The sequence below is a fragment of the Pezoporus wallicus genome, unplaced genomic scaffold (assembly GCF_028554395.1).
Source record: "Pezoporus wallicus isolate ANWC-B61680 ecotype Strahan unplaced genomic scaffold, APGP_CSIRO_Pwel_v1 contig_10810, whole genome shotgun sequence".
Lineage (NCBI taxonomy): Eukaryota > Metazoa > Chordata > Aves > Psittaciformes > Psittacidae > Pezoporus > Pezoporus wallicus.
Window position 1 is genome coordinate 740,048 of NW_026642731.1, and position 23,437 is coordinate 763,484.

Consider the following 23,437-nt stretch of genomic DNA (forward strand, 5'->3'; position numbering starts at 1 on the left):
TACTATGCCAGAGATCACCTGCAAGTTAGGCAGTGCATTAGGCTTTTAAAACTAAGTATTTAAGTCCGAATGGGCTGCACCTTGGTATTCTGCTTCCAACCTCAGATGAATTGTAACATCAGTCACAGAGTACGGCTCTAGAACCCACCACTGCACTCCTGGAAGCAGAAATGTTTGAGCAAAGGTGATGAGGTCAGACAAGGGCAAAGTCCAAAGTAATTTTAAGTGGTTCAGCTAAGTAGAGAAGGCTAATGGGAAAACATTTTAATTTGTTACAGTCATCCCTAGTGAATGGGAGGACAATGTTTTTCTTCAGCAGCTTGATTACAAAGCAGTAAATCCCTCTGCATATATAAAAGACCTATGAACAGTATAGATCAAATGTCAAAACCAGGTTTGCACTGTATGTTGGATGCAGGAGAACTATCACACTTGGGAAGTTTTAGATATTCAATCACTCTAATTTTTAAGTATTTCCAACATACATTCTCTATCTAGGAACAGGCACATGGACATAATTCAGCCAATTCCCATCTACAAAAACACAGAGTAGTGGTGTTTTTGCAAAAGATGTTTTTGGACCTTTCCATAAAAACCCCTAAGAAACATGCTCTTGAACACAGAAACATGTCATCTTTCTCTCCCCACAACGCTTTCTGACTCCTCTGCTTCAAGTACTGGCTGCAATCTCTACTTTAGAGACCCTAGGTAGCAATAAACAAGCAAACAAAGCTCCAGGTGACAACATACTTTAACAGCATAAATATGCTGAAGTAAGAATTATGCCAGAAAAGGATTCTCCCCAGTTGCTGACAGGGGTTTTGTTCAGTGTATCGATTTCTTTTTCCATGAAGAACTGCCAGTTCTGATAGACCCTCCAACCTTCATACAACCAACAACTATTTCATTACCCTGGTCTAAGATGGGATCGAAAGACATTGAAAACAGTGAAAGTTGCAGCTACTCAGCTACAGGTTCTTCTTTTAAAAAGCTTTTAAAGTCAGAAGTAGGATTTCTAGGCTTAGAAATAGTGTTCAGCCATTAGGAATTACTGAGCTTTCCCTAAGCTGTGTAATTCAGAGGCAAAACTCAAATATTTGGTTTACTTCCTAACAAAATAATGACCTGGTCATGGCAATTTGTATCTTGTGTCCATGATGGTTTTCCACATAATTTTCACTGGTCATGAGAAATAAATACTCTGAGGCAAGAAGTACTTTAGTTGTGCCTACCTGCAGAGTGGGGCTGGGACCTCTATTTGCTGCTGTAATACAACTGCCACCAAATATTGTCTGAACCATAAACCACCTTTCTGGAAAGTAATTTCAGTACTGCTTGCTAAATGGTTTTGTCAACTCAAGTTTTCAGAAACCTTCTTGTATTAGATTGGTCTTTTGATGAGGAACATCAACCAGCCCTACAACTAGGGATTTATACCTTGAGGGTTTCCAAACAGCCCCCATGGACTACTTACTACTTATGTTACATGATGTCTTAGCACGTGCTTGCCATAGGACAAGGGGCCTTTACCAAGGTTTGGTGACATGATCACATTACCAACAGCTTGGCAGTAATGCTCCTTTTGAGCATTATTCACCTTTTCCTAACCGAAGGATAAAATGCTTCTGCTTCTGGCACTTCTACAGACTAATGAGTACCTGCTTCATCAGACACTCATATCAACACTTCTCAGCTTCATTGTCCGAAACTAACACTGTTGCATTCTAAATCAGGTTTTGGAAAGATCAGCGCTGTCTCAAATATTTCTATACAACAGCAGAGATGTTGAATTTCTAAGCTTTCAATCCATTTATCATCAGTACAGAACTTTACAGCAGTTTAGACAGGTTGATACAGACTTGGTCAAAGCAGGCTCTAGTGTTTGTGTTCTGTCTGCCCACAACACTTCCTGTCATTTCTACTGGCTAAAATGTTCTTTTCTGTGGTTTTGTGAAGTGTCCCTCCCTGCTGTGGACTATACAACAACAGTTGGGTTTCATCTCATATATGGCTCTTTTGAGCTCATGTGGAGCAAGGCGAAGGAGCGAGAACAACAGGGAATGGGACCCAAAACTAAATAAATCAATGTTTCTTTGATCCTTTTGGATCAGGATGCTGTAAAAACACATGGTTATTAGAACTGTGAATTTATTGGTAAAGGAGTTGGTTACTGGCACTGTATTTCAGTGTGAGCTAACATTATGGTACTAAGTACAAAGCATTCATTCTGTTTGTGGCTATGAGAACTAATCTCTTCCATGTGCAGAGAGGCTGTGTGATAATTTAACTGAGATTCCCGTTGGTAGTCCGGGCAAGCCCTCATCAGCTGCAGGGCTTTCAACAATACACAAGCAACAGCTCCAAGAGCAACCTAACTAGCAACTAATGTCCCTCTGAGCACTACTAAGCGGCACCAGAGCAGCCTGCTCATTTCAGGGGTCCTTTCCAAGTAAGTTGTCAAAAATCTGAAAACCTGAAACTAAAAGGTGAGTTTCTTCCAAAACACTTCAACTGCTTAGCTTTGGACAGGATTCAATATATAATGGACTTTGAATGAAATTCTATGTTTCTAATATCTTGCATTTGCCTCAATAATAAGAAAAGGTCTGATCCTGATTATTAAAAATGAAAAAGTAATTTGAAATGTTTATGTGGATGGCAGCTTTCTATGCAGGATAGAAATGCTCCAACTGCTTTTCAATCCAGCTGGAACGAAGTTTTCATTTTTCTTTTTTGGTGAAATTTCATTTATTATGAGTACTGTCTTAGTAAGGCAGCTGTTGGCAGCAAGCTGTGAAATTAAAGTTGAGCTGGTTAGTACTAAGAGCCAAGATATAATATGCTTTCGTCAGAGAGAAGTTTTTCTTGTATATATGTAACCCACATTCAGTAATTAAAATAGCTAATCAGTCAATCTTACCAACCCCTCTTGAAGGGAGAGTTAATGCTACTTTAACAGATAATTTTCAAATTGTAACCAAAATTTGGGATTAGTATAGCTCATTTCAGTAAGGTCTTTAAATAGTCAATGTACCGATGAATTCAGAAACCAAGAAATTAAGGATTCTTGATTCTCAACACTGTCCTACTAACTTGGTGTTAACATTTTGGGCAAGTCACTTCTGACAGGATTCCAGATAGGGATGAAATCAGGATCGCTGTGCTACTATTATCCACCTAGGATGTCACACACGGCTTGAACTTGGAGGAAATCATCATGGGCTTCCTATGACTGGGAGAAGTGCTTCATTCAATGCACAACCATGATTATTCTCCAGGTTCTCTGGCTGTCTTAAAAGAAAGTAGTAGAAAACTTGACATTTTACTCTGAAGCTCCTCTGGAATGTGCTTAAGATGCACATTTTAAAAATATCTACCTAAAAGTGCCCTTGGGAAACAGGTGAAGGCGCAGGACAGGACTTGGCACATACTGTTGGAAGTGCAAGCCAGATACGGGTACGAGTTTTATACATTAAGTGCACAAATAAAAGAGAACACGAAAAAATGCCTGAACTAAAGTATCAAGCTGATTAACCCTCAACAACTAAGTTAACTACACTTTGTAAACTGTTGCCTAGAAGTTCAGTTATCAAGGGTAATCCCACAACTGTATCATCATCTGTCTCAGGACCTGATTAGCTTCAAATGATTGTAATCAAAGACCTTAGTACTGACCAAAGATGCAACCCTGTCCTCTCCCCAGCCCAGCCACAAGCTCCTGCAAGAGGCAGTGGCACAAGTCTGTTTACAGTCAGACCAAGCAACTGATCTTTTCTCTGGTTTTCTTCTCAGCTGGATCAGCAAGATGACTGTAGCATGTCCAATAGCACCAACAGAGAGGAGAAGACAGGAACATGCAGTCAAGCTGAGGAAGCCACTTCTTTTAATGTTAACACAGCTCTCAGTCAGCTTAATCCAGTCTTGAAACCATACCTGCCATCTATCAACATGACTTCTGTGAGGAAGGTCCCACTGCTTGCAGGGTGACTGTAGTTCTAATGCCAAGTAAGACAATCTGCCCAAATTAACTCCACTGCTCAGGTGACAGCTACCAATACTTCCCTGTAAACACAGGATTACAATTAAGTACTCCAATACAGTTGAAGTTGGCACCACTTTTACTACTTTAATGTTAACTGACAAACAGGTTAATAACGTCTTTGAGCACCATGCCCACCCCACCTAATCCATAAACTACAGTCATGTGCAGACTTTGAGTCAGCAATTCTTATTCTGACATCTACTTTAGGTATTTGCAGCACTGTTCTATTTGCAGGGGTATCAAACTACTTTGGGGGTTTACTTCAAGTCACGCATATACCTTGGCAGTGTTTTTGGACCTTTCCATAAAAAAGCTTGGACCTTTCAAAAAAGCTCTACTACATAACTAGAAAGTTACAACCTAGGAAAAATATTTCTTTTAAATGCATGTCAGGATAACACAACTTCCTTCCAAGGACTGATTATTTCAGGCCTTCCTAACTGAAGTGAAAAATGCTTAAGACTGAACACAAGCTTTGGTTGACAGCACTTAAGTGAGCCTGGAAATCTTCAAATTTACAGTGTCAGGAACTGCTGCGCAACTTCTAGGCTAAAACTTCAGGGCAAAGCATACCTATATTCAGTCAACTTGCAAGTTAAAGTAGTCAGATTTTGGCAACTAAGCTTCAACTTCCCTTTTGCATAAGTAATATTCCAACTCTAAGCACTTCACTGTTCATTGTCGGGGACCATCTGAAAATGCCTCCACAAGTCACATCCTAGCTATTTCTTCTTTGCTAACATCTGATTCGTGGATTACAATCCAAGCTGTACTTCCAAAGGTCGCAAGAATGCATCAATTGTTTGAAGCACTACAAAAAAAAAACAAAACATGAAGCACTAAAAAAAACCAAACCCATGACACAACTCAGGGCTTGATTTTCAGTGACTCTGAAATAAGCACGGTATGCACTAACCTTTATATGCCAAGAATAATTTCAGGATTTTAAATTCCAGTGACCACAAGATTGCAGATTCCATACTACTTCTTTTGGTAATGCTATCTGCATCAACACAGCATCCACTTGAGGAAGGACAGCGAGCATCGTGTTGGCACAACAAAACCCCTTCATTAAGGAGACATCTGGGGTCATTAATTGTATGTCTGCTGGGGGAGGCAGCACCTCGGTAGATTGGGTTTCAAACCAAGTTCTGCATGAGGTGTTGAGCAAAAGAGAATTGGCTGCAAGCAGGACAACACAGGCCTGGTGGGTTTTGTTTACCATATAGTTAAAGGATCACTAAATGATTAATGAAAGACTTATAGTTTCTTTGTAGAGCAGCAGACAATATTTTGGGGCAAGACTTTGGCTTGTCAGCTTAAGCATAAAAAAAAAATACTTACATAGAGCTCTCTCCTGAGCTGACTGCTGTTCAAATGATTTTTCTAACTTGCTTCCCAGAACAAAACTCATAAATTTAAGGCTCTCTTGAGAACACAAAAGAAGCTCAACAAAATGTTAGTTTGCCAACAGAGCATCTGGTGCATTACTATGTGTGATAACACTAGCACGGTGCAGTCATCTTTACTTACCACCTTGTTAGCAGCCACAAGTGGCAAGATCCCTCTCAAAGTAAACCTAAAACCACGGAGAACTGCAGAACCCTTTGCCCTCCTCAGACAACCTCTTCCCTGTGCACTCCAGGCTCTTCCTTGGCACAGAGCCTCCATCAACCATTAGGAATGGCTCATAAGGAACTGAACACATACCTTCCTTTGTAGCATAAATCAGGTAGGAGAACGATGCCATGCAAGCTTCAGGTTAATGGCTTTAAAAGCCCTGAAGCCCAACCTCTGAAGAAAATGTTAAATGTTATTTAAGCCTTGGGCACATGATTAAGATCAGATGATGGCCACCATTCGATGGCCACCTGTTTCTATACTCTTGATATGAATATTAATAGAACACATGCAAAAAATCCAACATGTTTAAAAAGGCTCTGCCTCTGGAGAGGCAGGGAGCACAGGTCCTCTACAATAGCCTTTCCCACCTTCAGAGCAGTTACAAGATTACAAGCAACTTAAAATCACAACACTCTCAAAAAAAAAATATATCTAGCAAATACAAGACCCTCAACATGGAAAAAAAAGGTGTCCCTAGTTCAGGTAGTCATTTAAAAATGACACCACATTTCAACAGCCAGCACGTTACAAGCGCATTTAGATTGCTTTCTAAAAAAATATCAATCCTTAAAACACCAGTAAAGCACAACTTCAGCATTCTGTGCAGGATCATCATTTCCCACAAGATGCCCCAATAGCCTTTCTGCATCAACTCGGAGACTTTTGAAAAGGTGGATCCCATTTTAGGTTTTACCAGCCAGAACTGCTGCTTATTTACTTGCCTCTTACCTCAGGCGGGAGGCAGGATAAGCAAGGTCACACTTCCCTTTCCTTCCCTGTTGCAAGTCACTCCAAAACCGCCACCAATTCCCACCGGATGGGATGTGCAATTGCTCCAGATCCCAGTCCAATATGAATTAATAACGTGCTGATTTTGTCATCCTGTACTGGGTGTCTGTGCCCAGACACTGCCAGGGGAGGCTGCAGGGGCCTTTTGTGAGGGGCTGCCCTGTGCCGGTTCCAGCCGGCTCCGCCACAGACCCACAGCAGGACCTGGCTGAGCCCGCTGGAGAAGCCAGTGGTGCCTCCGTGACAGGGCAAATTTGGCACAGTGATAAGAAAAACCGTGAGGGAAACAGCCCTGCGAGGCCCATCAAGGCCTCAGGGGAAGGCGGGAAGGGGGCGCTGCAGGCGCCGCAGCTCCTGAGGAGACCAGGCTGCAGCCGGCTGTGACAGGAACCCGAAGGGAGCGGGGGAAAAGTGTGAGGAGGAGGAAGAACTGGTAGAAAGGGGACGTTACACAATGGCTGCAGTCCCCTGTTCCTCACGCTGCTCCGAGGGAGGTACAGGAACTGCGAATGAAGGAGCAAAGCTGAACCTGAGAGAAGAGGGCCGGCAGAGTGCTTTTTAGTTCTTCCCTTTGTTTCTCAACATCCAACACTATTTTAGTTGGCAATAAATTAATCTTCCCCAAGTCTGTTTTGCTTGTGATGGTAACTGGCAAGCAATCTTCCCTGTCTTTATCTTGACCCATGAGGTTTTTCATCTTATCTTCTCCCCGCAACCTGCTCATGAAGGGAGTGGGGAAGGAACCAGGTGGATGTCTGGCTGCCATCACAAGTCAACCCACCACACATACAAAAATGTTCCTTATTCACCTCAGTGCTCTCAAGAATACACTGAAACTGAAAGAAAGAGCAAAACCAATAATTTTCCTTTCCAATAATAATGTTCTGACAGAACATAAAATCTTCCTTTTCTCCAACTAACTGTAGAATGGCTGAGACTAAATCTTACTTTCTAGCAAGAAACAGAACTGTGTTAACATGGCCTGGAGTCTGCAGGACATGCTTTCTAAACAAACACTTTTACCACAGTGTTGTCAGGCAGCTCGTTTCTAACATGTACATTGTTCGGTGCAGGACTGGCTACTTCTTCCCAAACCTCTAACATCACTGCAGTCCTAACACTGAATCATTACTTCTGTCACAGACATACACTGCTAACACGTGACATTTTGGGCTGTACTAAAAAGTAGGTGAAGAGTAAACCAGAAAGCCCTCAAGAAGCTAGACTGCTGGAGAGGTACAGGCTGGCGATACCTGCTCCACCCGAATGCATCCACTCCTCCGCTGGAAACTAGACCCGTTGCTGTGATTCTTGCACCCATAAAGTGAACAACAGAGGCTGCTTGCAGATATTCTGCTACCACAGGCTGACACTTTGCTGCTATTGCCAATCACCTATTTCAAACTCTGAAGCTGGTCATAAGCAGATATCCTCTATCCAGTATTCATGCTCACATTTTACTGTGCCTACTCAAATGTGACATGAGTGCAGAACTGGTTTTTAAGGAATGGAGACCAAAATTCTCTCTCCAGACACTGCGACAGCTGGTGGTCCCCCTCCGCATACTGAGCTGTTGGAAATCACAGTACTGGAAGGACATAAGCTGAGTCAAAATCTTGTTATTGCAGAAAATGCAAAGTGATGACACTATGCAAGTGTCTGGACATCCTCCGCTGGGAAAAACGACTTGTCAAGACACTGATGTGGAAGGGACACTATGATCTTTGGTGTTGGCTTTGAGCTGTCAGTAGCTACAGGTGTTCTCTAGCAGCATTTTAATCTGTACAGTAAGTCTTGGACCAGATTCATTTAACATTGTGATAAAGTAAAAAAGCCAGCAGTAAGCAGGATGTGACTGCTTTTAACAAACAGTTCCTACTCAAACAATTACCATGATGCAGTACGTGCAGCTTGGAGAAGAACTGAACATCAGCCTGGGTATTACTGCATGTCAGAGCTCCTCCTCTGGAGTTGTATCAAGTGACTTTCCTCCTCAAACATGTCCTAATAAATTCCACTGAAGCCTGCAGGTAAAATCCTTCTTCAACCATTTTGCCCTGATTGATAGCTTTAGAGCCTTCCTTCACACCACTTCGGCTGCTTTCCAGACCTTTATTTTTCTCCTTTTGGTAAGTGTCTGCAACAGGAAGTTGCACTGGGTTTTTTCACTGTACGTTTCTCTTAAAACTGACATCTTTGCATTGTAATGAAGGAACCCCTGGGTATTAGTGACAAATTAGTCACCGGCTAAAGAATATTTTCTTTTCATTTCTATACCAGGTGGAAGATATTAAAATCTCTAGAGGAATTTCCCCTACTCTGCTACAATAAATCATCACACAATTTTCTTTTAAAATGACTTAATTTTACTACCTTGAAAACTTCACCACAAATAAGAATGCCACAACTGTGTTAATGTAAAATTAAGTAGTCTTGTTAACTTAATCAGGGAAACATTATCATAAAGAACACATATTTACTTTTACTTTGAAAATTAATGTATTTTTACTTTGAAACTTTAAACTATATTTTTAAAATAAGGAATTATTTTCTGAGAACAAAAATAAAAAGCCCATGTACGTGCCATAGGTAGAAGTATCACCTTCAGTAAGTTAGCAAAAACTCTTCTCCCCTCAGTAATTACCTAACTTAATAGGGAACAGTATTTAAAAAAAATCTACAGAAGATGCTGCAGTCTGCAAAGAAGATGAAGTCTTGCACTGACTATTTTCTGTTGAAGAACTTGTAAAGTAGCAGCCAAAATAGAGGAAAAAAACCCAAACCAAACAGAAAAACGCAGGTAGTTTGCCAAAGTTACAGGCCCCTGGAATACAGCAAAACATCCAGTGAAGGCACAGCTTTGCCTTTTTCCTTATTTTTTTTCTAGAAAGTGGTCAGTGATATTTTAACACTCATATGTTATGAAAAAGTTGATACTCAAAATGGTAACTTCACAACTGTGCAGACTTTGTGACATTTCAGTGGGTTTTTCCACTTAAGAAAGCAGATAAACTACTATAGTTTATAATAAATACTACACAAGTGGCTTACGGCTTCTGATTAAATGGCTTCACATACAATTGTGCTCTTAATCACCAATTAAGTCAATTTTCCATGTTGTAATAGGTCCATAATATATATAGGTAAACCAGGCAGTGAAAGAGTTCATTTTACAAGTGAAAGTAACACCAGGATCAAGACAGAAATTTAAGAGTCCTGCCTCACCAGCAAAGGAATGGCAGGAGGGTGTCTATCAGTAAATACAATACATGAAGTCTACATGCAATTGTGTTTTCCTCCATTTGCCAGGGTTTTCCCTGGCACTCCCTGAGGAGTGGAGGAAGATCAATTAAAAAGCAGAAATGTAAAACCAAAGTGTTAAACACTACTAGATATTTAAGATCCCACAGTGCTTCCTACAAGTACAGTGCATCACTCCCCCACTTTCCCGGGGGAGTTCCAGCTCTGATAATTATCTTCTGTCTGCTCACAAAGTTCAAGTTCAAAACAATAATCATTTTCCACTTCCTGCACTAAACCAGGGCACAATGCTTCTGTGCATCGTTAAGCAACCATCCTGCTCCACCACAGATATGGTTAAACCACTGTTGTGATTGAATAATCTTGATCTGTGGCAGGGGGGACTAGGGGAAGGAGAAGCACTGGGCTTTAAGAAGTAAAACACCAGGCTCTAACATCAATGCATCTGACTTTTAGCAGCAGCATCCTTTATTCCTTTCAATTCAAAATCAAGCATTTGTCCCCATACTTTGCAGGGGGGCATAAGTGCTGTTTCAAAACTAATCTAGCCCAGAAGTTTTGCTGCATCTCAAATATTTTACAGAAGATTCAGTCTTCTGTAAAATATTTGGCTTCCTTAGTCCCCCTCCCCATCCATTTCTCTTCCACAATTTACATTCACCCCCTGCAGTGAACAGGAAGGATGGTTGCCAAACAAACAAAATGAAGTCATATGTAATAAGCAGAATAGGCCTTCTTTTGAATCACAGCTTAAATTTTTCAGGTGCAGAGATACTGAAGAGGGCAATTTTAAGGAGAGAAAGCAAAAGTCTGTCAAAGTTTTAACATAGAAGACATCTTATATTGCCTTGTACAGGGTTACACACATTTACAGCATTGCTGAACGATTACATATTTCAGCTCAGAGACCTAAGCTTGCCTTTTATTCAGAGACAACTGAGTTTTATTAAAAGCAAGATTCCTCTAAAGTAGATATTTACACAATGGGCTACCAAGGTTAAAGAGAATGAGGATATCGATAATGTTATTTCAGTAACTGAAAAACAAATTGGTGCCTGCCTTATTTCCCTGCTACACACCTAACTCCACCAACACACTTAAGATTATTAGGTTAGAAGAGACGTATCAAGTACTAAGTTATATCATGACAAAGGTCTTCCTGTGCAGGAGGTTACAGCCACTGTTACCACGGGTTGCAGTACCTCTCTCTCAGGGACCTGTTCTGGCTTCACACCCGGTTTGTATTTGTTAGCTTTTGCTAACTGCTGCTGAAAACCTTTGCCGAGTTGCATATAAGACCTGTAAGTGTGGATAGCACAGAAAGACAGTGACTCCTGCTCCTGTTTTGCAAGGCTAAGGCACTGAAGCGGTCAGTTGGACTTGTACTGACAGCAGTTACAATGCGATTTTAAAAAATCTTGGGGTTTTTTATGCATTTGGGCAACAAGTACACAAGATTTAAAACTGCTCCCTCTCAGTAAGAGAGTGAACTGCAATGGCAGCAGGACTGAACCTAGTATACTTATCCCAGTTAAACACAAGCAAGGAGAAAATTTATCTACTTTCTATGAGCATGAAGGCTGACCTACTGCTAACTCTTATATTTCAGTGGAAAGCAGTAGCATCAACATAGCACTTACCAAAAGTAAGCTAGCAAAACCCATGCTTTTATAAATCCAAATAATGAAGTTAGCCTGCTAAAAAAAGGCAAAATTTGGACACAGCAATTATAACATTCAAATGTTTTACTTATAAAAGTGTCATGTTTCATAAAAAATTGTGCTTTTTAGTTTAAGGGTGAAGAAAACGATCTCTTTTTTAAAGAAGTATTGCTCAATTCTAAACAAGATTTTGAGTTGTTTCAGCCACAGAAATGGGAAAAAATAATAAATTTGCATAGTTTACAAAACTGAAGTACACATTGTCAACATTTACTGAAAGTATTTTGTAAATACATTTTGACTTGACTTGCAATCAAAGAATTGTCAGATAGTTACAATTCAACTCTAAAGTTGGTAATTGAGCACAGAAGAGCAGTTACAAGGGGAATCAAAACTGGTGATACAGATCTATATGCAAAACTGATCAAAGTTCTTTCACAGTAGCTGTAGGACAATTACGCAGCAAAAAGCTGAATCAAATGTGTCATCGATGGACACCATTTGCAACAGATGCAAAACTTGCCTTTAAGACAGCTGATGAGTCTCTGCGTGGTGCACAGCCTAAGTTGTAAATAACTTCGGCCCCAAATTGCTTTGCTTACTCAACCTATTTAAAAACAAAAAAGTTTCAGATGCCTGCCCCACTTTCCCCTCACAGTTTTTTGTGGGTGCCTGAGTAATCCTGGAGGCATTTCCAGTTTTGAAGGCATTTGCTGAGTTTAAGAAATTTTCCCCGCGTCTCCTTGTCTTTGTTTGGAAGTACCAGGCTTTCCTACCCTGGTTGAGTTTCTCTGTGAAGTCTGCCCAGAGAGAGGCACCAACCCTCTGTTGGTTAACTAGTTACTATCTAGGCTGACTGATATTAAATCCTTCTTTTTATTTAGGATTTTCTTTATTTATTTATCTGGGCTGTTTTCTTTCTCAAAAGCAGGGATGGCAAATGAGAATTTCTGCACCACAATACCAAACACCTAGAGTTAGGCACCACAAAGAAGAAAATTACCCATTTTCTTAAACCTTTCTGCACATCTAAGGACAATTAAATTTGGACCTTCTTTAATTACTGCCACCCAGAAAAGCAGAAGCCCATTGCCAGGAATGGGCAGCAGAGAGAAACCCTGCCTGCAGAGTGACTTGCCTCTGACCAGGCTTATCGTCTGTAGCACTGGTTTATTTAAAGACATTCCCAAATAAGTCTACTATTGTTGAAATAATTCAAGACTTCCATTTCCCTGAATTATTACGTGATGTTGCAGCAAAGGCAAGTTGAGGTTCTAATGTGCATAAATTTCCTCTACAAAAAGCAGAGGGGAGATGAATGACATTTCATGTAGCACTCACGCAAAGACACAGACGTGAAGAAATCTCAGGTTTGTAACCAAACACTTTAAACCTTCATTTCCTTTAGAGGAAACTAGCTGGGAATAAATAAGTTAGAAATGGGCTATCATCAAGGAAGTTTCTAATATCTGAACAACAAACTTCAATCCATTTCTACTAGTCTCTGTCTACCAATAAGAAACCCTTCACCTGCTTTTCAGATTGCTAAGGCCCAACTCATATCCAGGCTTTCCTGGCCTCAATCCCATTTTCACTCTTTGTATTCAAACCTGGCAGCAACAGAAAAACCCCAGCACTCTTTCAAACAACAAAATCCCACACCTCAACGAAAAATGCATTCTGCTTCTACAAAAAAAAACGTCAGTCAACAAATAGGCACAAATTTCACAATGGCTGAGGTCATTCCCTTGAAGTCATTAGGGTTTGTGGGTGAGTTTTCCTGGTGGTTTTAACATTGGTTTCTGTGATTGCAGTTATGCTTATTTATGCATTTAAGGCGTATGATCTAATACACTTAAGGTTTAACTACTTCATTCTTTTGACATTCTTTCCAAATTATAAAAAGGATTCTTGGTGTTTTCACTGCCTTGGTAAAGAAACAAAATTGCTGTCCACATAATTCCTTAAAAATACAGAACAGAGTAAGTACTTGTTAAAAATAATTCAAAAGAAAAAAACCTACACCAGACATTCCCCCTAAGTGTAACACTTACTTCTGTCCTCGCTCTCCAACCTTCTGAGGGAGCCTATTTTTTTTTTTAGGAATAGCTGTTTTGCTGGCTTTTTCAAAACAATATCCAGGCCTTCAGTGTCCTTCAGTTACAACTTATAATCAACACAGGACTTTAGTACAGTTTTTTTAAATCCCTTCTATTTTTACTGTTACGCTTTTTAAAAAGTGCACATTTGTGGTATGCTTCATTCACATTGCAACTTCCACAGCCACTTTGATCTCTACAGTAATGCTCGATTTAGTCAATGCCTTTTGGTTATTATCTACTGGGGGTCTTTGCTTGAGAAAAACCATAGAAGTTAATTTTCTATTTCTTTTCTATTAGAAATTTAAATTATCTTCTCCCTCCAAAGCAAAAAAAAAGCTGGAACAGCCCCCACCATCCAAATCAGGCTGGAGAAATTCACTGACTTTTTAGACACGTTCAGAAACATTTTCAAGAAGCTCAAATAAATAATGAAATTGTGTATGCCTGTGTACATGCATATCTCTCCCTCTACGCTGCATGCAGTGCATGGCTGCTAGCTTGTATACATAAATCATATTAAAACATTTTAAGTAACCTTTTCAAATTGAGGCCATGGTTACTTCTCCACAAGGTATTTCCAGTGTCCCTGATATACCCAAGCATGTTTCTAATCAACGAGAGAAAGAGTGGACAGCAGCCCACAAGCTTGGTCAAGATGGCAGGGCCTGTTCCTGCTCCATCCCTGTGGATGGAGGTGCCATCTCTGCTCTTGAGCCTCAGTTCATCATCACCACCAGATACAGCTGTTTCAAGTCCAACAATGACCTAGCCACACCAACAAAACATTATTCACTGGCACACAAAATGCACTGAACTCCCCAAGCCGTCAGACCCCCAACTTCCTGATGCTGTAAAATACCACAATTTATAGCCACACATTTTGCGGGCACAACAACAACCTCTGGGCCTCCCCTCTCCCCTGCTGCTCCTCCCATTCCAAGCTGCTTTTTCTAATCGAACCCCAACTAAAACAATCCTCCACAAATTATAGCAAGCCTTCCTTAAAATTCCCCATAAACCTTACCGCAACCCTGCAGCAGACTTCTGGCTTTCCACAGAGCCTCTGTACATAAACACAAGGGAAAATACCTTAGCACGGCCCTAATGAAGTATTTCCCAGACACAGCAGAAGTGACAAACAGAATAAGACCAAAGCCAAGATGCCATCTCGACTTCAGGCAAACAACCTCCTCTGACCCCTGGCAGCTCCCACGCACTATTAAACAAAAAGTATTCTCTCCATGTTAATGAACCATGTACAATCTAACAGATAATGCTGATGTTAAACAAACATGTTTATATGTGACTCCTAATGCTAGGACTTAAGAAGCTTCAGACAAATAATTTTAAATGGGAAGGATTATGGCCATGTAATCTTTCTCCTCTCATTCTACACACCTTTGAAATAACTCAGATACGTAACTGAAGTCCAAGTAGAAAGAATGAGTGAAAAGACGTTTGACTATTTTTAATTAAATATTCTCTCTGTGACACACTCATTGGAACCATCTATGCAGTGACCACTATTTTGGATCCAACTTTCCTCTCACACCTCTTGCAGCTGTAAATCAAGAGCAACTGAAGAGCCTGTGAAGAAGGAAACTGGATCAGGTTTTGTATGCCGTGAGCAAAGAAATATTTTGCACAATGACTGCAGAGTCCTAAACCCTTATTCCCGCGTTCTCCTCCCTCCAGCTTCAACACTCTGGCAGCAACAAATCTACCTGCAAATGGCAACACCTCCAGGCCTCAAATGACCCAACTGAGATGAGCAATTATTTGCATCCTAATTGAGGGGCTTATCTTCACCTGATTAAAACAAGGTGTTTGTTAAACATCATTACTTGAGTTAAGATCTGCAAACAAAGATGAAGTATTGTTTTAAGAATTAGACTGCCATGAACAATTGTTTTCTGATGAGAGCTCTTAACAAACAACCCCAACCAGGATGGTCTTTCTGGCTTTTCAGTAGAAAAGGGAGGGAAAGAGATATGCCGAGTTGTCCCTGTTTATATCATAGTGAATATTATGCCAAGAGGTTTGGCTAGGGTTTTTTTGTTGCTTTTGTTTTTTAGAGATATACACTCAAAAAAAAATCTTGTACTTTCATTAAATGAAGCCATGAAAAGGAGGATTTATGTAAAACCTGAATGGCTTCACTTTTGTATATGTCATTGTTTACAGCTCTGAATGTTTTTTGTTTTTTCTTGGTATAACCATTTTTCTGTCCCCTGGGTACAAAGTGGAATTTGATGAAAAGAACCTCACTGTTACTCCAGGGGATGACACCAAATCAAGTGGCTATTGCTGTAAATGATACGCATGCATACAGTAACTATACATTGGAAACTTCAGTACAAGATTTCCCTACTTGATCTACTAAATGACCTTACGAGATATATTTAAAATCTTCGGATTAAAACTGCAGTGCTCCATGGGGTCTGAAAACGATCTGGATTTGCAACTTCATTTAACAGTTTGTCCCCAGTAAGAGTTATCCCAGCCAGGCAAAATTAATTAAAATGTATTTTCTTTCCATTCTAAGAAACTTCTGCTAGTTTTCCCAAAATTTTAAGAACATTTTTCACTGCACAGGTAATCTTAACAACCATTTCCACAGATTTAAATCTAACAACCTGTGAATTTACTGCAGAAGGAATTTACTGCAAGGAATAATTAGTCTTCAGCACTGTTCCTGCTTGTTCTCCAGCTGAAGACACCTTAAAACCATCTGGTCACTGCAAAATTTGGCACAGAAGAAACAAATCTTACTGAAGAGAATTATAGCTGATTTCAAAATAGCTGTTTTACTACTACACATCATAAATAACAGTTGAGAAGACAGCAGAAAATTACTGACTTCTTTAATTGCTTTCTTTGTCAGCAGTGTGTACATATACACACTGCCATCCAAATACAGCACCGCTGACTTCAGTACGATGCCTTACAGGCTTGAAGTTAAACATGCAACTAATTGTTGCAGGATTAATAGTTAAATTACTCAGTTTTCAGGAAAATCTAGCATACCAGCCAGCTAAGCACAACACCACAGCAACACACAAGATTCTTTAAGTGACATTCTGAGATCAAGTTCTTCATATATATACCTGAGTGTAATTCCTTTGTATAATCAAGGCGTATCCGCATACATCGCAGAGCTGAATATGGGGCTTATGGAGAGGGAATAATCAATAACATTTTTATTTCTCCCTAATGAAGCTTTTCTAATGAAATTTAAGACTGCCAAGGCTGTGAGATATTTGAAACAGGAGCCCATTTCCAACATTTCAACCAAATAATGGTGATAAGATTAGCGAGTCAGGGGAATCAAGTCTCTACATAGTATCTTGGAAGAAAATGAGCTGAGGAGAGCAGGCTAAACAAAGCAAAGCAAAACAAATCGATGAGTCTAAACCCAAAAGAGTATACCGCTTGCTATTTAGCCCAATACTTTGACCTGTTGGTTGGAGGAGGAGAAAATGCATGAGAACTGCATGGACAATTTGACTTAATAACTCACAATTTAATTTTGCATCATGCTTTTTTTTTTTTTTTAATTAAAATATCTAAGTTAGAGTAGTTATCAGCTGCTGTGGCATTTCAAGTTAATTTTCAAAACATGCTTAAAAAGTTTCTGGAATGTTTCCAAAGCTGCAAGTGCTGATTATTTTCAAGGCAGTCTTCCCTGCCTGCATGTGTAACTTCTGAGGCCACATGATGACTTGAGTTTCAAAGCAGAAGTAAAAATTCAGCCTTTTTTAAAGAATAGAAATGGTTTATTCATGTCAAAAAGGATGAGGAGAAAGAATTTATGCTGCATGTAGCAACAAGTAACACAAGACAAGGAACACTAAATATATGAAACGATCTAAGAAACATTCATTTATACATAGCACATCTAGTTTAAATATATGCCATCTTTTGAGGACCAGACCGCCCTAATAAACACAGATGTAGACATGCATAAGGAATTTAGACATGGTTTCTCGATATACTGGGGGGGAACCCTTCTATAAGGGGCATTGCAGGGATAAAAATCCTCAGTAAATCAATAAATTAGTAAAGTTCATGAGAAAGATTAAACAATAACCCCTCCTGCCATCGCCTTTACCGGCGCTGCGGGATGTGTGAATCCGATACCACGCTAAACAAAATCTGTTAATATTTGATGTAAACCAATAAATTGTTTATTGGTTAACCATATGTATTTAACAATTACCATTTTATACAACAGAATATATCATTATTCGAAACGTCTGAAAACCAGACACGAACAATTTCCTTCAGAGGCCATCCACTGGGCTCAGGCATAATTTAACACTCAAAAAAGTTTACTTAAACGGCATAAATCACAGTGCAGAGTTTTCGTCGTATAAGCAACCGCGAAAAAGAGCATTAACACATTTTATTTAAACCCACGCTTCGGCTTTTTAAATCATTACTAAACGAAGTTGGGCTTAAAGCAAAACCTAACGCTGCGCCGCGCTTCAATTCGCTACCTCTTCTTATTCTGGGTCGCAAGTCCGCACGCAGGACCCAAACACGCCTCCGCGCTCCGCGCCCGCGGAAAGCGGCTCCCTCACCGCCGCCGTCCCCGGACGGGCTGCGGGGCGAGCGATTCGCTTCGCTCCGCGCACCGCCCGGCGCGACACCCGCGGAAAGCGGCTTCACACTTCGGATTTGCCACGGGCACGCAACGCTCCGCTCAGAACCCGCTGCCTCCGGCTCCCTCCGCAGGCGCGGAAGAAGCTACTTCGCTACCGCACACCCCTGCCCATACTCACCGGAGGTGCAGCGCGGAGCCGCAGCGCTGCGGAGTGTGCGCGCCCGCTGCGGGCGCAGTGAGCATGTGCGAGGCGGGCGCGCATGCCCGCGGAAAGGAGCGGAGCGGGGCGGTGGCTCCGCACCCCGCGCTGCGCCCCAGGCGCGCCCACCCCCCGTCCACGCTGCGCCTCCCGCCGGAGCCCGCGGGGTGCGAAGCGCTGCGGTGCGCCCGGGCTGGTCCCGCCGGCACACGCAGCGCGAGGGACGGCGCGGGGATTTTTAATCGGTTCATCTGACCTGTTGCTTGCCCGGTAGCGAGCCCGGAACACGCGGCTCCTCCGCCCCCCGCTGCAGCCTGTCACCGGCACCGCCGGCCCCTCGCGGGCCTCCCCCCCGCTCTGCCCGCCGTCGGGGACGGCCGGTCCGCGCCGCACCTACCGCACGCGTGGGGCCGCGGCGTGTCCCAGCGCCGCACGGCCGCGCTCCCGCGGTGCGGGACTGGGGCGAGGAGAGGAGGAGCCTCCCGCGGGCCCCGCACGGCCCCTCCGCGGTTGTCCAGACCCTGCCGGACGCAGGGAGAGCGGTGGCGGCCGCTGCCCCGCATTCTCCAACAGCCGGCGGTCGGTGTTGTCGCTGGTAGCAGGTACTCCCAACGCGCTTTTCTGCCTTCGCAGTTACAGTCTTACCTTTGTCGGTGCCATCAGTGTACATTTAGCTGCAAGTTTTTACATTGATGGCATAAAATTTGGACACTTGGATACCACCGGAAAACACCTTATCTGCAGGCTCTGCTCCCGTGCAAACAGCCATTTCGCTACAGTCCTTGAGTTACTGATCTCTAGTGACAATTTTAAATAGCAATCTAAAAGGAAGAGCTCGTGTGGACATCTTTTTCTTACGCATACTGTGCCACAGAGCCATAGACCCTGCAAACCTGCAGAAATAGCTTCACTCACACAAGCCATCCCCCTGCCCTCGCACACATGGAGCATCACAGAGTTCCTGGCTCCCAGAGGGTCAAAAGGCCCCGGGGAGATCTTGCTTCTGGCTCTGATCTCCTCAAGGGGACCCGAATGGATTTGTGGCCATACAGACGCACTGCCCCTTATCCCATGCCAGCACAAAATCAGAGACAGCCTCACGTGTGCACCTTGAGGGGGACTTCTGCTCTTGTCTGGTGTGATGGGCTCCTCTAGAAGGTACATCATCAGCTTCTCCACCCACCCAAGAGAGGGGCAACAGGCGCCTTTGGAGGCTCATGCTTGTGAGATGTGCTGGGGCCTCCCACCACCTTCCACACGTCTCTTGTGTTCTACGCCATGTGCACAGCTTCACGTGCTTGTCTTGTCCCTACACATAGCATCAGCACCATACAGCAGCCCCTTCCCACTGGCATACCTGCTCGCTGGGGACGCAGCCCGGGCACAGTGGCACTGAGGCGTTTCATTTCCTCACCTGCTCTTCCTCTTTATTCCCTGCTTCTCACCAGTCTGAGGCAGTCTGCAGCTCTCCAGTTCTGTCTCCAGCACTGGGGAGGCATCAGAGGAGACCTGCAAGTCCTCACCCCGACGGCTTTTATTATACCTAGCCCTTTCCTGAGGAAGGAGATATCCCATGAACCGCAGTGGAAAAGCCAAAGGAGCACAAAGGGTGTTGAGTTCAGGGTTTGAACAAGCTGCAGCCCACTCACGGGTTTAACTCAAAATTTTGACAATGGAACAAAAACATCATTGCAACGAGACAGCTGTTTTTACTATCAAAATCTCTCAGATCAGTTTGACTGCAAAGTGTGTTCTACAATCCAAAGGAGACAAAGCTCCCAGCATCAGCTCGGAGCTGGCAGGCTTCCTAGCATGAGCTACCTCCCGCCGGCCTAGAAAAACCAAAGCTCTTTCAGTTGTTATTCCCCATCAGTTCTCAGCACTAACCCCCCGATTTCCCCACAGATTATCTGCAGTTCTGCATTTATACCGCTCTCACATTAAACTCCGAGAGATTGCTGGTTTGGGGGACTTCCTTGCTGCTATTCATGCCTGTAACCGTGGTTCTGGTGAGGAGTCTCTGAAGTACAAGAAAGCCTTTAGCTCAGTTTTGAAAAACATAAAACAAAAATACTTTTCCTTCCCCCCACCCCCCTGCCCTGCCCCAAACCCCGATTGCCACATTAGCTCCTTTTGAAGCTGGTCTTGACAAGTAAGTTCATATACACTAATTGTCTAAAAATGCCTTGCTTGCAAAACACACTTGACCCCCGATTTCACAACATATTTGAATATATGCTTAGTTTTATGCATGTGAATAGTCCTGCAACAATCAATACAATTATTTACTTAAGTGCTTAAAGCCAGGCAGGTATTTAAGAACTAGTATTGTTTGTGGTAATGCCACTGCAAGCCAGTCAGAGACCAGGACCTCACTGTTTGCACAGCACCCTGCACACAAAAAGACACTCCTTGTCCCTTTCAGTATAAGTAATTTTTGTAAGTTGTGAATTGGTGCCAGAAACACCTTTCTTGAGCTGGTGGGTAAACATCATTTGTCTACTGTAATATCCCTTTTATTTACTGAAAACATTGTATGCAATATTTCAAAAAGTAGATAAGGGCACAGTGGGAAAAGGCTGCAAAAAGGAAGATAAAGGGTATTTTTCAATTAGGAATTATAAGGATTTTCATCATTGTTAGTATCCAACAAAATACCTGTAGATCTTAAAAGCCATTTAGAAAGGCAAGGGAACAAAATGGTTTCTGGCCCATAGATGAGACTGTGGGCTGGGGTGCACAGGTCAGACAGCTGCATAGAGTACCAGGCTGCAAGACAAGAGAGAGTAGGAGCAAGTTCTAGTAGTTGGCTTAATAAAAGTCTCCATTTTATCAAGCTGGGTCATCATCAGCGTTGCAATGCCAGGGATTTCTCAGTGGTGGAATTTTTCATTGTCAAAGACCAAGGCAGGTTTGGAGAGGGGGTTTGTCTGACTTGTTGCCTTCTGCTTATTCCCATGTACCATAAACTTAAAGAATAAAGGGAAACTGCATACCCACCAAACAGAAATGCTCTCAGTCTTCTGGCTGGGTGACAGTGTCCTGAACAGATTGAGGAGCTCATGGTCCTCCTTGGGCACCCCAGGAGACTGGAGCAGCCAGCCCATACCCTGTCCTTGGGGCACATGGGGAACCACCTTCTTTCAGAGCTTGGGATCCACAGAGCATGTGCCATAGTGTGGGAGAGCCTACAGCTACACCTCAACCTCTCCTCAGAGGAAGCAAGAAGCTGTATCCTGAAGTTTAGTCACTGTGGAACATGTATTTCATTTGAGGATATATGTCCAGTTTCTGCTGTCCACCTCATTGTCAAAATGGACAGTTACATCAGTACAAACAACTGGTTCCATTTCTAAAACCAAGAAATGAGCCAGTATTTAACTTCAGTGTCCCCTCTGACCATTAAGACATGATTCTACCCTTTGGCGCAAACCAGGGTGAGAAGCCCTCAAAAAGGGTATAGAGGATTTATTGGGGTACTGACTATGGTTAACCCCAAGCACAGAAACACCCGGAGTCAGACCCTGACTGTCATGAAATTGCTTTACAAAGTGTAAGATTTTAAAAGCAATGCAGTTTGGGCTCTTACTAATTGTTCTCCGGCCCTTGGGTTCATGTTTTCAATTTCTCTTTGCAACCACAATGCTGAGTAACTTACTTGTCTTCTAAAATTAAAACTGAGAATCTCACATTTTCATGTTTTCACATGATGCCAGAGCTCAGGCTTTGTGGGGAAAAGAAACACCACACCAAATCCAAAACACCCCAACCCTCACATTTTAGAAGACTTTCAACAAAATTGCGAAAGTTGGCAACCATAAAATTTCCTAACACATTATTTTGTGGACTGCAGTGAAGTTTCATTCTCCAGACTAATGGTGGCTTCCTCTCTGGTAAATGCCCAGAATTGCTGCTGCTGTTATTGTTAGAACATCATTAATTTATGCAGTGCTTTAAAAACAGGGGAGAGGTACTCTGTCCTCAAGCAATTAGAGGATAAATAACACAAGCCAGAAACTATTTTGAATTTCTTTGGTGTATGGCTCAACAGAATTACTTAAAAAGGAGCCATCTCATGCTCAATCCTGCAAGGTACTAAGGGTCTGATTCTGGAAAGACTTTAAAGACAGATTAATTTTAATACCGGCAGACTGACCTCAGTGTAATAAAGCACTTAATATGGTGCTATTTAACAGGAGTGTTATCTGAGGGGACTTAATTGTGCTATACTTGGTTGCACTTTTGATGCCAAAAGTTTCAGCACCTTGTAGGGTTGATTCTTCCAGTGATGACAAGAGCTACATCAGGATCCCAGCTCACACTCAGAACCAGAGCCATCCATTTTAAGATGATTCTTCTTATTTCTAAGAACAACTTGTTTGCAAAGTTGCAGGCCCCAACATTGAACAATTTTTTTAGTTGGGTCTTTAGTACTGATGATAAACCAATATATGTTGTTTAGCCTATTTCATCAAAACTCAGAACATTTGTAACTGATAAACAAAGTGCATGTTAGCTATTAAAGCTCAAAATTAGGCAGGCAGTAAAAAGTAATCTGAGAGGAGGGCTGTAGCTACTGATACTATTGAAGCTGGTCTTAAAACATATGGTTTCCAATCGTTGACACAATGCACAAAAATAAAACCCTGCAACCGAGGAGTGCCTGATCTTTTCACCACTAAATGATCAAATATGCCTGTTTGTTTTTTAGTTTTATGTCCCCTTCCTCTTTCTGGTTTTTAGAACTAGGAGCTTGCTATTTTATATTTAGTTAAGATTTGGCCCTTTGTACCAACTACAGACGGGCTTCATTAATCAATTTCCACCACTGGCTTGAAATGAAAAAAAAGAAACCAAATTTTTTTACTTTTTCTTTCCTTTCTTTTAAAATACCCTCCTGCTATTTTGCTTGGAAGTTCTCCTGTAGAAACAACAGATCCCTCTACTCCATCCTTCCTGTTTCATTGTACTTTAGCATTAGTACATTTCTACATTTCATTAGTAGATTTCTACTATGAAGACAATGAAATTTCACAAAAAGACATCCAATGACAAAAAAATGTATGATTTGTTGCAGGTGGGATGCTGTCACTCTTCACTGCAGCCAGCCATCTCTAAATATAGGAATAAAACCAATTTCACCTGCGAGCACAA

General features: G+C 41.9%; 1 protein-coding gene across 8 annotated transcripts in view; it reads right to left on the reverse strand.

Annotated features, from left to right (window-relative positions):
- The window catches only part of EYA2 (EYA transcriptional coactivator and phosphatase 2), a 166,633-nt gene extending 146,972 nt beyond the window's left edge, over positions 1 to 19,661 (reverse strand). For 2 of the 8 annotated variants that reach the window (XM_057432168.1, XM_057432175.1), the window contains exon 1: positions 18,263 to 18,414. In XM_057432168.1, coding sequence (XP_057288151.1) covers positions 18,263 to 18,327 — 65 coding nt within the window. In that variant the 5' untranslated portion in view covers positions 18,328 to 18,414. The other 6 variants (XM_057432174.1, XM_057432171.1, XM_057432169.1 and 3 more) reach the window with 6 other exon arrangements.
- Positions 19,662 to 23,437: the final 3,776 nt, after the last annotated feature.